The 15,900-nt window shown below is 41.8% G+C and overlaps 1 protein-coding gene and 1 long non-coding RNA gene across 5 annotated transcripts in view; one reads left to right on the forward strand and one right to left on the reverse strand.

Annotated features, from left to right (window-relative positions):
• The window catches only part of DEUP1 (deuterosome assembly protein 1), a 132,217-nt gene that overhangs the window by 102,931 nt on the left and 13,386 nt on the right, over window positions 1-15,900 (forward strand). For all 3 annotated transcript variants that reach the window (XM_019524597.1, XM_019524598.1, XM_019524599.1), the window contains one exon: window positions 2,330-2,523. In XM_019524597.1, coding sequence (XP_019380142.1) covers window positions 2,330-2,523 — 194 coding nt within the window. The remainder of the gene's footprint in view (window positions 1-2,329; window positions 2,524-15,900) is intronic.
• LOC109302777 overlaps window positions 974-15,900 on the reverse strand; it is an 89,294-nt gene continuing 74,367 nt past the window's right edge. Inside the window, exon 4 of one of the 2 annotated variants that reach the window (XR_002098929.1) lies at window positions 974-1,054. This is a non-coding gene — a long non-coding RNA (uncharacterized LOC109302777). The remainder of the gene's footprint in view (window positions 1,055-15,900) is intronic. The other variant, XR_002098930.1, reaches the window with a different exon arrangement.

The raw sequence follows: 15,900 nt of genomic DNA on the forward strand, positions 1-15,900 counted from the left end.
GATTTTAACCCAGAGGGTCTCCAGTCATCCACCCTGGTCACCAATATCAGCTTGCAGGGACGCATAGCTTTCCTTAACATAGAGAGCTACACCCCCACCCTTTTTATCTATATGATCCCTCCTGTATAGGGTATAGCCATCTATACCTGTGGTCCAGTCATGGTGGAGTCCCACCAGGTCTCTGTTATCCCTATGACATCATAATTATTTGCATTTGCATTCCCCAAGCTTCTGGCATTTGTGTACAGGCAGGCAAGTGTCCCCTTGGGGGCTCTTGCCTTGCCCACAGATTGTACCAGGGCTGGGGCAGGGGTGGGCTCCCTTAAGTGCCTTGGCCTGCTGGCTTTGCAAGGGTTGCTCACTGGGGCAGCAGTGGCAGTAGTCCCCCCACCCCCCAGTGGGCTTAGTTTAAAGCCCAGTGGAGCAGGTCAGCCAGTCTGGCTGAGAAGAGCCTCCTCCCCAGGGGAGAGAGGTGGAGGCGATCTCTTCCCAGCAGCTCGTGGCCTCTCTCGCCAAAGAGTGGGCTGTGGTCATGGAAGCCAAAGCCTTTCTGATGACGCCAGCGCCACAGTCTTTGGTTGACTACGTGGATCCTCCTCTCCCTCCTCAGCCCATACACTGAGACTGGGAGGATCAACGAGAGCACCACCTGTGCCCCCAGACCCTTTAGCCCCACTCCCAAATCCCTGTAGTGCCTCATGACCCAGCTGGGAGCGCTTTGAGCCATGTCATTGGTGCCCAAATGAATAAGGAGCATGGGATAGTGGTCTGTGGGCTGGAGGAGCTTAGGGATCCTCTCCGCAATGTCCTGGATGCAGGCCCCCAGGAAGAAGCAGACTTTCTGGGCTAAGAGGTTGGGGTGGCAGATTATCCCCTCAGTCCTCCTCAGGATAGAAAAAAAAAATTGTTTTTACAGCACCCGGGATTACCAGGTGGTCTCCCATCCAGGTACTAGCCGGCCCCAGGTTGAGCACCTCTTCTCGTGAGCACCTCTTCTTTGGTGCAGAGCTTCTTCAGCATCTATGGAGTTGGTGGAAAACGAAGATGCTGAAAGCTGTAATGAAAGAGGGAAGTGGAACAGATCAGTCTGGATAGGCCATGCACAAATACTCTTCTAGTAAGCATTTGCTCTGTGCCAGTGTGACATACTGGGTGTGTCTACACAAGATGTTATGTCGTCAGCTGGTCTTCTACACTACATAGCATCAGCTGGCCTTCTACACTACAACAACATAGCATCAGCAGGCATGAACCGCGATGCTGATGCTACTGTGCAGTAGCAAAGAGCTACTGCGCAGTAGTATTGGAAATGACCCATACACTGCCAGGACTGTGCAGTAACAGCTGTTACTGCTTAGTCATTTAGTACTTGCTTTAGCATTTAGTAAGTACTAAATAATTGCGCAGTAACAACTGCACAGTCAGGGGCATGTGTAGACACACCCACTGGATACTGGGCTAGATGGACTTGTGATCTGATTTGGTATGCCATTGTTTATGTTCAGGAATATGTAGCACTGCAGATTTTGGCCTTGACCTGAGCCATCTTAACTCTTCTAATCCCAAGAATCTAACAGGATTTTGGGGCGGGTTCCCCATGGTTATACCTCTGGGTGATGGAATAAATGAGCTCTAACACTGCCAGTAAAGTCATTTTACAGATTTTGTAACAGCACTTTTACAAAGTTACTTCTTTGGGTGGAGTTAAAATTGCATGTCCTTCCCTATATTCACTTACCATTTTTCCCCACTGCATCTTTTTGTATTCCAGGGAAACCTGTTTGTTTATAAGCAATATCTTTTAAAAAATTATCCAAAAAATTCTTTTTTTATGAGTAGTTTGACAACATTTTAGATATTTTGCCCTTGAGACCAACATTGCTATTGTACATAGTGTAGAAGAAGTGTGAAAATGAGTGTGTGCATTTTCTCTTATTATACTTTAGTAGAATCATTACTTGAAGGAGAAATATAACTAAATCAATTACAGCTTTGGGAGCTAATAGTTGCTTTTTGTCATAAATTTTGTAATGCTACTAATTCAGACACACTGAAAAAACATTACTGCCTTGGATATATGATTTGTGGAGAAATTCGTATTTGATTTTTATTGTTACAAAGACTATTATTCCCTCTATCCTATTTAAATAGAACTTTGTTTCTAAAGGCAAATTCTGTTGGTGTATCATTTTTTATAAGTGCTTTATGACTACAGATAGTAACTATGTATTTAGCAAACAATATTTGTTTGTGTTTGCTTATTAAAAAGTTAATTTTTGTTACTATGAAAAAATACCCAATCAATGATTACTTTTATTTCCTTCCACAGAATATAGATTTACCTAACAAAGAAAATGAGAATTACACAGCTTCTGTTCACCAGCTGGAAAGTGAGAATGAAAGGTTACAAAGTAAAATTGTTAAATTACAGAATGATACTGAAACATCGTTACTGCCTAGGTTGAATACATATGAAGAAACAGAGTGTACCAACCAAGCCCAAATGGAAGAAAAGGAAGAGAGGTAAAAGTTAGGGTCCCACAGACAAATTAATCTTTCCGTAAATGTTTTAAAATGTTTTACAAAGAGGCCAAACCCAAATTTCCTTACTCAGCTTCTATCCACTTAAAACTCTCAAAGAGCTCAGCAGACATAGAACAACACTGAATTCCCATATATATTCCTATTAACTTTACTATTATTTTTTTATGTTTTCAGTACTTTTAAAAATAATTTTATTTCATATATATTCCTATTAATTTAACTATTATTGTCAAGGCACCCCACAGAAAACAGTAGCTTTTCATTTTCACTTGCTTTTTGGCTGCAAACAAATAATAGAGCAATTCTGTTGCAAAGAACACAGATCACAACAGGTCAGAATGTTTTGAAAATTATAAATTCCTATTTGAAATCTCTGGGCTCTTGTACACGTGATGCTATCACCATGTACACATGATGAAAACGCCACTTTGTTTGGCATAATGGTGTCACACTGGCCAAAGAAAGTGATGGGGATGGTGCATGAGGCCCTGGAAGCCTGGATGGGCTTGAGGAAGCATTGGAATGGATGCCTCTGAGCTAGAGCAGCACCCAGCCAGCTACTAGCCTGCCTGGGCAGCCCCACACCCTGTGCACTATCCCCACCACCTTCTCCAGCCACCATCAAACTCAGCTACCCTCCTGCCTCCTTCCCAAACTGCCCCAGGGGCAAGCCAGCCTGTTCCCAGGCAGCCCCAGATGTCCTGTCAGCTGTAGGAGCCTGCTGAAGGCAGAAGCAGAGAGGGGCCTGATCCATTTTTTTTTTTTTTTTTTTTTCCTTCAGTGGAGCCTCCCCACCTCTCCTGTGGCCGGAGGGCAAGCTGCCAGTGGGCCAAGTGGTCCCTGAGCTATGGGAGACCCCAGTCCTTCCTTCCATGGTAGCAGCACCCCCCAGGGCCATCCAGACAGGCTGCTAGCAGTCTGGGTGCTGCCCTAGCTCGAATTCGGTGAAGAGTTGGATTGGGCCGGGTGCTGCCTCCAAGCTGGGGCAGCACCCAGCCTACTAGCAGGCTGCCCAGGCAGCCACAAGGGGTGCCACCACTGCAGAGGGCAGGACCAGGGCTCTCCACAGCTCAGGGGCCACTTGACCCACCGGCAGCTTGCTCCTTGGCCATAGCCAGGCTCAGGCAGCCCTGATACTGTAGCACCCTCATGCCCCAGCCAGCCCCGGTCACTGTCTACACGTGTGTTGTGGCAGAGTAAATAATTCCAGCATAGGATAGTACTTATATCGGGGAGAACTAAACTACAGCACAGTTACTTAGTTTACTCTGGCCTAATAGCTCCACACGTGTAGACAGTGACGCTTTACTGCAGAGCTAATTAGGCAGATGTCCCTACTGAGTCTAGTTACTTCTAACTAGAAGCATAGAAGCATATTGTGTTTCTGAGCTGGATTAAAGAATTTTGCAGGTTTTAAAAGGAATGATGATGGTTGTAATCCTTATGGTACTCCTAGGGGCCCTAGAGGAATCAGATGGAGAGTTGTTGTCTCTTTTACCTATATGCTCAAATTTAAGTCAGTAGGATTACTCCCATGTTATGTGTTAAGCGAGTTCTAAAATGGTTTGGTAGAATGGTGCCAGTATATACCTCACCTTGATGGATTGAAAAGTAGGAGAGAAATGCATAAATTGTGTAAGTAGCCTTACAATTTGAAACAAAGTTGTACATAACTTCGAAGTCTTTTAAACATTAAAAGTTCAGTAACTATGCAGTTTGCCCATATCTTTAAAGGTATTTAGGCACTTAACTCCCATTGATTTCACTATTCTACTTTGTAGAAATAATTTAATATGAACTAGAACAGGGATTTGAATATAACTCTGACAAATCCTAGGTAAGTATTCTAACCACTGGGTTACAGAAGCATATGTCTCTATAGCTGATAGATACACACACTGATATTTGGTAATTATATGCTGTGGAAAAGCTTCTGCAAAAGATTACCTTGTTAGGGCAATTTTGTGGGATGAAGGACATATGGAGTCAAGTCCCTGATCTAAATGAGGGAAAGAAGAGATTTGCGAAACAGGTCTTTCAGCAATCAGATGACTGCCCCAAAAACTGGACAATTGACTAAAAGGACCAGGGAGGAACCACTGTCTCTTGCTTAGTTTTTTCAGGGAGAACTGGCTTGGATATCTAACCTAACCTCTACCTACAAGAGTAGGTTCAAATTTGAATATACATATTATTCACTCTTCTCTGTCGCTCTCAGTTACATTTCTCATCAGAGTATGTAACAGCATCATACATTCATCTGTCCTTTGTTTTCCCTGCATCTGTAAAGGGTTTTTTGTTGATAGCTTTTTTTCCAGCAGCATAACAGTGGGTGACAAAGGCTCTAGCCTCAGGTGCTGATTTTGAAGGGGCACAAGAATTACAGCAGCCACTGCTCCCAGCGCAGCTGCTACCGCAGTTACCACCATCAGCCCAGCTGCTGCCACCACCCTGGCCACCAAAACTGCTTGTTACGTCTCTAGCTTTTTCTTCAACTGTGTGCCTGGATTTAATCCAATACCCTCTGAAATGAATGACTATGAACTAGTTTGAAGTTTAGCTTGGTTTTACCTTGATTTGCTCTTAACGTATTTAGTTGCCATTGACTACTTTTAATTAAAAAGTGTATTTCATCTTGACGTCCATAGGGATAAACAATACTCTTACATTAACTAACTGAGCTTTTTCAAAAGATACTAGAGAAAGACTTGCTTAGTATACTAGATGATTCATATGTCAACATACATTACTGCACTAAGTGGTTTGCAGAATAATGCACCATCTGAATATAAAATACTAAATTCACTTATAAGTCTTAAACTGAAAAATAGCTATTTTTACCAATAAAATGAAGGTCAGACTAACAACTTGCTCCTACCTGAAAATATCTTACCCTGTTCCCTGTCTTTCCAAACATTTAGAAAGCTATTCTAAGATGCTTTTTATATCCTGTACTATATTTTACTAGCTTTTTACTCATATACTGCTAATTAGAGACATAGATTGGGAAGTATCTGAGTTGCTAAATTACTTCTATATTTATTCTACAATATGAATATGCAAGTAAATTTTACCTGAAACATTTTTCTCTAATTTCTTATATTTTTTCTGAAAGAGAGTTTTCTACAGATGCAATGTAGTGTAAATGTATTTTAGAAATGGGAAATCATAATAGTATAATAGCTCTTTCCCAGAGAACAGGTATTCTATAGAAACATGGTGGCTGTGTCCCCACGAGTGGAAACATGTGGTTTGCGGTACCTCAAAGCCTTTTGAAGCTCTGCAAAATGCATATAGTACGCATTAATCTGATACAGAAATCCTAGTATCTAAAAAAAGCAGGGGTGGCTCACATGGCTGCAGCAGGCACTGCCAGAAACCAGAGCCTGGCTGGCCAGAGCCATGCTCTGGCTGCTAGCCAGGCTCCAGGCAGCTGGATCACTGTCTCTGCAGCTCTGGGAGGCCCCTAGGATCCCAGGTAAGGCTGCTGAGGCCAGCCCAGGTGCAGGCCCCAGCCTCCCCTACCCCACCCAGGGGGTACATTACATGCCAGTACTACATTTGCTACATTACATGCCAATGTATGGGTGTGCCCGGGGACAACTAGCAGCAGCACAAATATGTGCCGCTGCTATCTGTCCCTGGGGAAATGCACATTTCCACTCATGGGTACACGCCCAGGTCTATTCCAGGGGCGGGCGATTATTTTGGGCAGAGGGCCACTTACTGAGTTTTGGCAAGCCATCGAGTGCTGCATGACAGGAGCACAAGGCAGATAAATGTTAATTTTCTAAATTTTTAGGGCCCCACAGGCTGGATAGAATGGCCTGGCGGGCCACATCTGGCCCCTGGGCCACATTTTACCCACCCCTGGTCTATTCTGTTGCTTGTAATAGCACTGGAAACAAGGTGATACTCCCTAGAAGTCTATGATGAGCACAGCGTCTTAAAAACAGCCTGAGAAAGCTTGGAATCAGACTAATAATAGGATTAATTAAAATCATAAATGTTTTAAATACAAATGTAACCTGACATTGTAAAATGTGATTAGATTTCATATGCTTCTCCATTTTATTTTATTAATTTTTACTATGATGAAGATCCAAAAGTATTTAAAATAATATAATAGTTATAGTATATTAAAGGGTGCACAAATTATAAAATACCTAGGAGACAGTAAGACAATAAAACATACAACACTGGTTTTGACATGATCTGTTGTTGACAAATGTATCTAATTTTCTTCTTTGACAGGGTAACTGGGCTAGTGAAAAGGGAATTAGTAGATATCACATGTCTTAACTTAGTAAGACTTTTGACACCGTCTCAGGAGAAATATTCATAAAAAAGCAAGAAAATGTAGTCCAGAAATAATCACCATGAACCTTATCATGATGAGATGTGTGCACAGCTGGTTGAAAAATTGCTCTCAACAAGTAATTATCAATGGTTCACTGTCAAATGAGAAGTCACTCCCAGTGAGTTCCTGCAGGTGGAGGGGGGTGTTGAGCTTGGTTCTATCCACTTTTTCTTAAGAACCTGAAAGACAAAACAGAAAGTCCACCTAGAAAAATTTTCACGTGATAAAGCTGAGAGGGATTGTTGCCAAAGGGCAATAATTTGATGACTGCATCAGATTTCAAATTGATACTGATATGGGAAAGATGTTTAAAATCAATGATAAAATTCAATGGAGATGTGTGCAAAGTGCTATACTAGGGAAATAGAAATCATATGCACAAATACAAAATGGCAGATAAGTGGCTAGGCAGTGGTATGGCAGGAAAGTATCTGGGGGTTGTAATGGATCACAACTGTATACTGTTGTAAAAAAGGCTAAGATCAATTAACGGAAGTGTCATATATAAGCAATGGGAAGTAGTTGTACACGTGGAGTAGAGTAGAATGAGTTCTCTGCTGGGTACCACACACAAGAAAAATATTGGAGACACCCCAGAGGAGAGCAACAATAAAGATAAGAGATTTAGAAAACAGGACCAATTGGGGAAGGTTGAAAGAAAAGTTTTGTTTAGTCTAGCAAAGAGGGCTGAGGATACCATTCCGAAAATATGTAAACAGTTGTTTTATAGATGATAGTGATCATTTTTTTCTCCATTGCCCCTGAAAGGAGAGCAAGAAGAAATCAGTTTGATTTGCAACAAAGAATATTTAGGTTGGATATTAGAAAAAAACATTTAATTGTTAGGCTGATGAAGTCATGTAACAGACTGCATAAACATGTTATGAGATATCCTTTACTGGAGGTCTTTAAGAACAGGTAAGGCAAATGTCAGGGCTAGGTTAGGTCTGTTTGATTCTGCATCAATGCAGGGGATTGTACTAGATGATTTCTTTAGATCCATTTCCAGCACTATGATTTCAAGATTTTAAATCAGGGCTGTCTGACTTCTAAGCCCCTGGGCTGCACAGACACTTCTCCTCAACCCCTCAAGCTGTTCCATATACCACCCCCCCCCCAACTGCTGCACTATACAGCCCACCACCACCACTACATTGCATGGATGCAATTCACTACCTCCCACTGCAGCCCAAACCCTCAGGCACACCCCTTCCCCACCACTGCACTTGGACACCATTTTTACTGTTAACCCATGCAGGCACAATCTCCCATCTGCCCCCCAACACACAGCCCAGACTCATTCTCAGTCCCCTTGCTTTGTCACAGTGCTCCCTGGGTCAGGGGCAGGAGTAGGAAGCAGCAACTGGAGGTGGGAGAGGGAGTTTGGAGTCTCCGGCTGTCGTTACAGCTGCAGTGATGGGGGAAGTGGCAGCTGGGTAGGAGCCTGGGGGCTGCAACTTAATCTCTAGTAGGCCACAAGAAGGTCATGAACTACCAATTGGACAGCCCTGATTTTAAATTATGAGAACTCTAGATAGCCTACTTTTGGATGTTTGAAGGTTGCCCATCTTTTTCTTGTTTTTACAGACCAAAATGCTCTAGCACTTCTACTGTGCTCTTTAAGCTAAATCATATTTTGCTTTCTGTGCTTAAATGGCACATACATGGATGTGTAAATACAGTTTTTGGCTCTTATGCACAATTTTGGATTTGGTTTTGCTACGGGATGAAATAATCACTCTAAATGTATACCTGTGTGAAAGCCAGGGGAGAGGAGAGGAAGAAACTTAAACCACCATCTGGGTGAGGAAGGCATAGAAACTAAGTATCCCTCTCCTTGGCAGGTGCCCTAGCTACTACACTATTGGGCTAAAATATCCTCCCCTAACACATCCTACTTTCAGGCTTTCTGTAACTATAATTTCAAGACTTACATAGTCTTACATACCTACCTGAGCCACCCTACCTTGCTGAACAGCTACCCAGCTGGAGCACACTCTACTCAGCTTCCTCAGTAAGACAAATATGGGCTTGCATATGCTGAGCTGAATCATAACCTGGGCATAAGTGCCAAAAGTGATGTTACTACATACATACAATTTAGGCACAGAAAGGGAAAGAAGTTTTAGCCCTTTGTCTTTCTCAGAGCTCCATACATATGTCCTCCAGACATAATGCTTGGTACAGGCTTCTAGGTTAGATGCCTCTTTTTGGTAGGGCAGTCTGTCAATCATAGGTAGGACACCAAGCATCCACCATTATGTATAAATTACTGCCAGAATGGAAACAGATGGGATTTCCCCTTCCCATTTCCTGAGGAAGGCATCCAGGGAATCTGATTTGTGTTCTCTACAAATGGGGAAACCCCAAGGTTTCCTAGTTTGAGATGAATGCCCTGAGTGCTGTCCTGAAGAATCAGACCCCAACCACTCCTGATAGTGGCAGGGGCCAACCTTGTGGGACAACAAGCAAGAAGCAAATCAGACTTGCCAGGATGTCTCAGCACAGCCAATCTATTTAATTGGCAATGTCTGTTTATACCCTCAGGAATAAATGTCCTATACTGTGGGAGGGGGCTTAGGTTCTTCTGTGACTTTTATAAGGAAATATTTTAGAGTGATACATGTCCCAAAGGGCACTCTGGCTAATTCCTGTGCTATGAAAAAGAGAGGAAGTGGTCTTCTTCAGCCAAAAATATTCCTCTGACATCTTTGTGGCTCCTCCTAAACTACAAGCAGGAAGCAAGAGAACCCAGTGTTTCATCCCAAAAAATGGTGAAGTCACAAATATCTCCATTTCTCCCTGGCTGTTTCCCCTGCTGTCTAAATTTAGGGATAAGAGTTTCATTTATGTGCAAGACAAGTTTGTTTGTTTTTAAATGGCCAATTCAGACTTATCCCTCTGTAGCTCCTAGGATTGTATGCATCACTGTAGCAGCTGAGTTGAAAGAATTTTGCTAGGCTTCTCAGCATTTAACAGATACAGAAATAGGGAGCCAGACTCATATACAGGGGATATCTTTTTCTCTTCAACTACATAGCAAGTCCTGAAGAATGTAAAATATATTAGTTACAAGGGGAGAAGAGCTCCACAGCAACATGACTCTAATATGGGTCAGACTTCTGTATGGCACATATCTAGAGTCCTGTGTTGCTAGTATAACCCAAAAGGCTTTAGAAATTCTTTGCTAGATAAGTTCCTTAGCCATGTGGGGTGCAGCGCCCCGCTGTAACTGAGACTGTTTTTCAGAAAGCGTTCTGAGTTGCAACGATCCCCTGGACCAAAAACAGAAGTTCACTGCTGGCTCCAGGGGGCAGGGGAGTCTAGCTGCTGGCTGGGAGCCTGCAGCTGCTGTCCCCTAGCAATGGCCCCCTCCTCTCTCCCAGCCTGTCTCTGTTTTCAGAATGGGAAGGGAGCAGAGGGAGCTTGTTCTAGGGGTTCCCCAGCCAGCGCTGGAGGATGGGGGGGCTCCAATTCATCAGGGGGCAGGGCTCAAAAACACCCGTCCCACCCTCCATCAGGGGCCGAAAAAACCCCAGATTGAACTCCCTGTTCTCTCTTTCCCCCTTCCATTCTGAAAACAGCAACAGGCTGGCCAGACAGAAGTTACAGAAGAGGCTCTGTTTCAAAACCTCTTCACCTGACCCCCTCATGCAATGAGGGTTCAGATTTTCACACAGTCAGCCATTTTTGAAGCAGTCTGCAGCCATGCACTTGTGTTTGGTCACAGCTATAGACTGCTTTCTGTCACCAAATTGGGCAAAAATGATCACATCTGTCTGTGCCTGTGGTGTCTGCTGTGAAATTAGACTGTGGTTATACACTGATGGGTTTCTCTGTTGCCAGTAAAATATCAATATTTTTCCAGTAAATCCACAGAGATTACCTTTTATCATACTTTTCATTTGCATGCCCTAACAACAGTCACTTCAGCTAGTACCTTTCGAATAAATTGTTATCTCTTTCTAGAAGACTGTAGGAATTTGTCAATTAATAAAGTTTCAGAAGTATCTGATTGGTATTTCATTGTTTAAATGTATAAAAAATGGCTAATGCTTATTTTATCATTGAATATTTTTTAAAACTTCTTTTGTATTCTGTATTCTGCATAGGTTATTCTTTTGCTACTTGTTTTGCAAAACAGTACAGAATATGTTACTACTGCCTTATAAAAACAAGACAGCAAAAGGATATACAAATCAACATAAGAGGTAAACTGCTCTAGGAAATTAGCTTAATAAGCAGTTTGAACTACAAATCCTGTTATAGAGCTTTGTGTCCTACCAGTTTCATTTGTTGAAAGTTTCATTAAATGAGTTTTAATGCTTTGTCTTGTTTTGGTGTTCTTCTGTGACCTGATTTTAAAAAGAAATGAAATTTCGTATGTCCAAAACAAATTAAACATTACACTCCCTATTAGGGAAAAACAGTAAGAGATATAAGGATATTGTGCATTCAGCCTTTTAAAAAGTATACTGTAGTTGTTCCTCTAGTTCTCAGTTCATTTTAATCATTGAAGTACAGACTAACCTTCAGATATATGATAAACATTGAGTTAGCATGTAACATTAGCATACAATATACAAATAAAGTACTCATTAAATATACTTAGCACAGTGGAGAACAGTAAAATATAATGAAACGTTAAATATTTTGCTTACTAACATGAAAGACTTGTGCTTCAACACTAATGTTAAATCATTTGTTGCAGCAAAGATTTTAATAACTTGTACGCAAAGATTTAAGACATAAAGTTTTCAGAACCTGCATAATTAGTCCTTTGTCATTTCTAATCTTACAGGATGATTTCAGTTCTTTATTCCAGCAAATTTATCTAATTATCTGCTGATATTCTTAACTTAAAAATTCCTTTAAAATAAATGTTTTGATAATGCTATCATTAAATGATGTAGTATTTTATTGTTTCTTACTTATCCATACTATGCTAGGTGCTTTACAAATATAAAGGGTATTTTCTTAAGGAGTTTTAATACCTTTAGATTTTGTAAGACCACGAATTTCACTAAGCCCCAGATATGTGTAGAATATCTACCATGTTCATGTGTCCATTGGCCTTGTAATTTGATTAAAAATAAGTCCAATTTGTCACACATGATTTCTCATACAATACTAGCATTATTCTTAAGAGAAGAAAAAACTAATTATTAGTTGCTTTATTTTACTAGGGATTACTGTTATTCTTGTGGCTTATGAGAACCTTGCTGTTCATGGCAATAGAAGAATTTTAGTTCTAAAGCATTTTATACAGTTGTCATCAATAGCTCAATATCTAATGGGGAGGAGGTATCAAGTGGGGTTCCCCAGAGGTCTGTTTTGGGTCCAGTGTTGTTTAATATCTTCATAAATGATTTGGACAATGGGACTGAGGCCACGCTTAGTGAATTTGTGGATGACACCAAGTTGACTGGAGTTGCAGACACCCTGGAGGGTAGGGATAGGATCTAGAATGACCTGAATAGACTGAAAAAAATGGTTCATAGACATTCATTCATAAACATTCAGGCTGGAAGGGACCCTGAAAGATCATAGGGTCCAGCCCCAGATAGATTTCATAGACATTTCAGCCTTGACTTTCCTAGTTTGCTCCCTACAGGTGTGGTCTAGTGCCAAGTACTCCTCCTTAGTGAAGTTTTCCATCTTCCATCCCTTAAGCTTTTTTGGTTTGGTTTGGTTTGGTTTGGTTTTTTTTAGGTGCAGAAGGTCCTTGAGTTCCCTACTGAGCCAAGGAGGTTGTCCAGCCCTTTTGCTATTTTTTCTGTGGGTTGGAAATGGACTTCCCTTGTGTTTCAAGGATAGCATCCTTGAGAAACAACCATTCATCATGGACATTCCTCCCTGCCGATTATAGTTTCTCAGGGCCTAAACAACTAGCCTCCTACGCTTGTGGAAGTCGGCCTTTCTAAAGTCAAGGACTTCTGTATTGCTGACCAACTTGCCAGCTTTGCAGTGAATAGAGAAAGTGATCAACTCATGGTCACTGTCTCCTTGATTCCCTTCGACTTTCAGGTCACTGACTAGATCATCCCCTTTGGCCGGTACCAAGTGAAAGTTTTGATGTACATGGATGTTGTTACTTTTGTGGTTTGGGATGGAGGGGTCTTTGGAACGGGTTTTGAAATATCAATCAGATGAAATTCAACAAGGATAAGTGCAGTAGTGTACATGTAGACAGCTGACCAGGAGCAGTTTGTTCCCAGTCAGCCAAAACAGCAGGGGGTAGGCGGGAACTGTCCCACATGTGGGGCAGATCCCTGCAAGCCCTGTGCTGAGTGGGGCTTACCTGGCTGGGCACAGGGCTGGCCAGGAGCTGCTCTACAAGCAGGACAATTCCTACCCACCCTGTGCAGATCAGGGCAAGCCCCAATATCCATGGGGCTGGCAGGGAGCTGCCCCAGAAGTGGGACAGCCCTCGCCTCCCTGCCCTGAGGCCAAGACTGACTCTCATGCCTCCTGCCAGCACAGAACTGGCACCCTAGGGAGTCTGGAGCTTCCTGCAGGCTGCTGCAGGGGGGCAGAGCAGGAGCCCTGCACTGAACTGCTTCTTTTGAGAGCAAACTTGGTCTCAGCAGGATCATGTGTAGTTTTGTTCCCAGCTACATGTTACCTGCGCAGTACCTTAAGGTACTGTGCAAAAACCTTAATGAGCATTAATTGCATGTGTAGATGCATCTAGCATGAATCTGGAGAGTCACAAAAGCTCAAGCCTCATATGTGAAGGCTAAAGCAATGCAAGGGAAGACAATTTAACTGGGCATGTCTAAACATGCACTTTAAAGTGCGGTAGCCTATTTTATTGCACATTAAAGTGGCGTGTAAAAAAATGTGCTGTTACACTAATGCACAGTAAAATAAGCTACTGCACATCAAGTGTCACTAAAAACACATGCCTTTGCACTACTAGTACACTCTAATGCACATTAATTTAGTACCTCACATTGGAAGTACTAAATTTAACACACATTAGGAAAAATACATTAATGCATGTGTAGATGTGCCCACTGAAATTCTAATTAACAATATTAAGCACTTCAAAGTAAGCAAAATAAAATGATTTTTGACATTTTAGAACAGTTTTTGATTGCTGTTTTGCACTCATTCACTAAAATTTCAAAATGCAAGGGAAGCAGCCAATGTATAATATAGGCTCCTTTCCCTGATAAGTCTGTAACTAGGGTCAGTTTAGTTTGCAAAATCAAAGTGAGAAAAATCCTGTATTAACTCCTGCTTACTTGTGTATGTGTTAGGTTGAAGGAGCCAAACCTATAGTTATTGAACTTATGAACCCACTAAGAGATTTGAGCTTTTGTGACTTGCCAAATGTTTCTTTGAGTAGGTCATAAAGCTAAAATAAGTGGTGGCCCAAAGGTTAGCAATGTACACTTTCTGGGCCTGATTTTCAGAAAGTAAAGCACACACTTTACACATACTCAGTCACCAGAAATGTATGCACAAACTGGGTATTTGTGCCTACATTGTCATAATTAAAATAAATTAAATGCGTAAATTCCATGTGCAATTTGTACACATATTAACATACCAGACTTTTTAAAAATCAAACCTGTTGTATCTGTTAGTTTTCAATTCCCAAGCAAGGAACTACAGCAACATTTTCTCAGAAAACTAGAACTACATTTTCAACCATCAGATGTATGCAGATGAACCAGGCAATTGTTGCTGGTTCATTTTGACTCTAGGGTATATTTTATTTTATTGTGAACATAAACCATGTTATTTCTGTTTTAATTTGCTATTCTGTTTCCATGGTAATTATAGCATTGGAGAAAGGGTGAAAAGATATTTTTTAGATAGTAAAAATAGAAAACATGTGGTGCTGATGGGTTTTTTAAGTGGTAATTTCCAGATGCCAAGTTTTTTTTTCCCCCTGTATTCATAAACCTGGAAATGTTTTCACAATAGAAAAAAAGCTTGCATGCAAGTGTATTCTTTAATGTCCTTCAGGCGTGTCTCTATGGTCTGTGTTTGCACCAGAATCTGAGAGGTTCTGTACCTGTAACTAGCGGAAAACATCCAGGGAAAATCTAAGATGCCATTTAAACAATAGCATTTGCCCTGTCAGAATTCAGTTTCTGAATGCTATGGTATGTGCTGATGGTAGTAAAGATCAAATGAGACATAAAGATCAGCTTCTGAACCTTGTAGTCATAAAGATCCCTTGGCTGTGTTTATTTATAGTAGGAATGTTATCCCTGGTTAGTTGTCTGAGGCTCCACACCTAAGAGTTTTCCTGTTGATTTCAGTTAACCCAACGTTCACACTACAAATTAGCACAACCATGGCAGTGTCTACATGTGTGGCAGACTGTGCAGTTGCAAATTGCTTTGTACAAGCAAGTACTAAATGACTGCGCAGTAACCAGCATTACTGAGCAGTACCATTGCCACATGGTTTTTTCCCAACGTTACTGCACAGTAGCAACAAACTACTGCACAGTAGTGTCATCTTGCAGTTAGTACCCAGCAACACTACTGTATGGTAGCAATGAGCTACTGTGCAGTAGCTTGTTGCGCAGTAACATCTCATATAGATACACCCAGTGTGTCCTTGTTGTGAAGGACACTAATATCATACTGGGTTGCATTAGTAGAAGTGTTGCCAGCAGATCAAGGGAAGTGATTATTTCCCTATTTGGCACGAGTGATGCCACATCTGGAGTACTCTGTCCAGTTTTGGGTCCCCCACTACAGAAAGGCTGTGAACAAATTGGAGACGGAGGAGAGAGTCCAGCAGAGGACAATGAAAATAGTTAAGTGGCTGGGGAACAGGACGTATGAGGAGGGAACTAGGTTTATTTAATCTGAAGAACAGAAAACTGAGTGGATTTAATAACAACCTTCAACTATCTGAAGTGGGGTTCCAGAGAGGTTGGAGCTAGACCGGGGGTGGGCAAAATGCAGCCTATGGGCTGGATGTGGCCCACCAAGCCATTCTATCTGGCCCGCAGGGCCCCTAAAAAA

This window comes from Gavialis gangeticus, unplaced genomic scaffold, assembly GCF_001723915.1.
Source record: "Gavialis gangeticus isolate Ggan-Ray unplaced genomic scaffold, GavGan_comp1, whole genome shotgun sequence".
NCBI lineage: Eukaryota > Metazoa > Chordata > Crocodylia > Gavialidae > Gavialis > Gavialis gangeticus.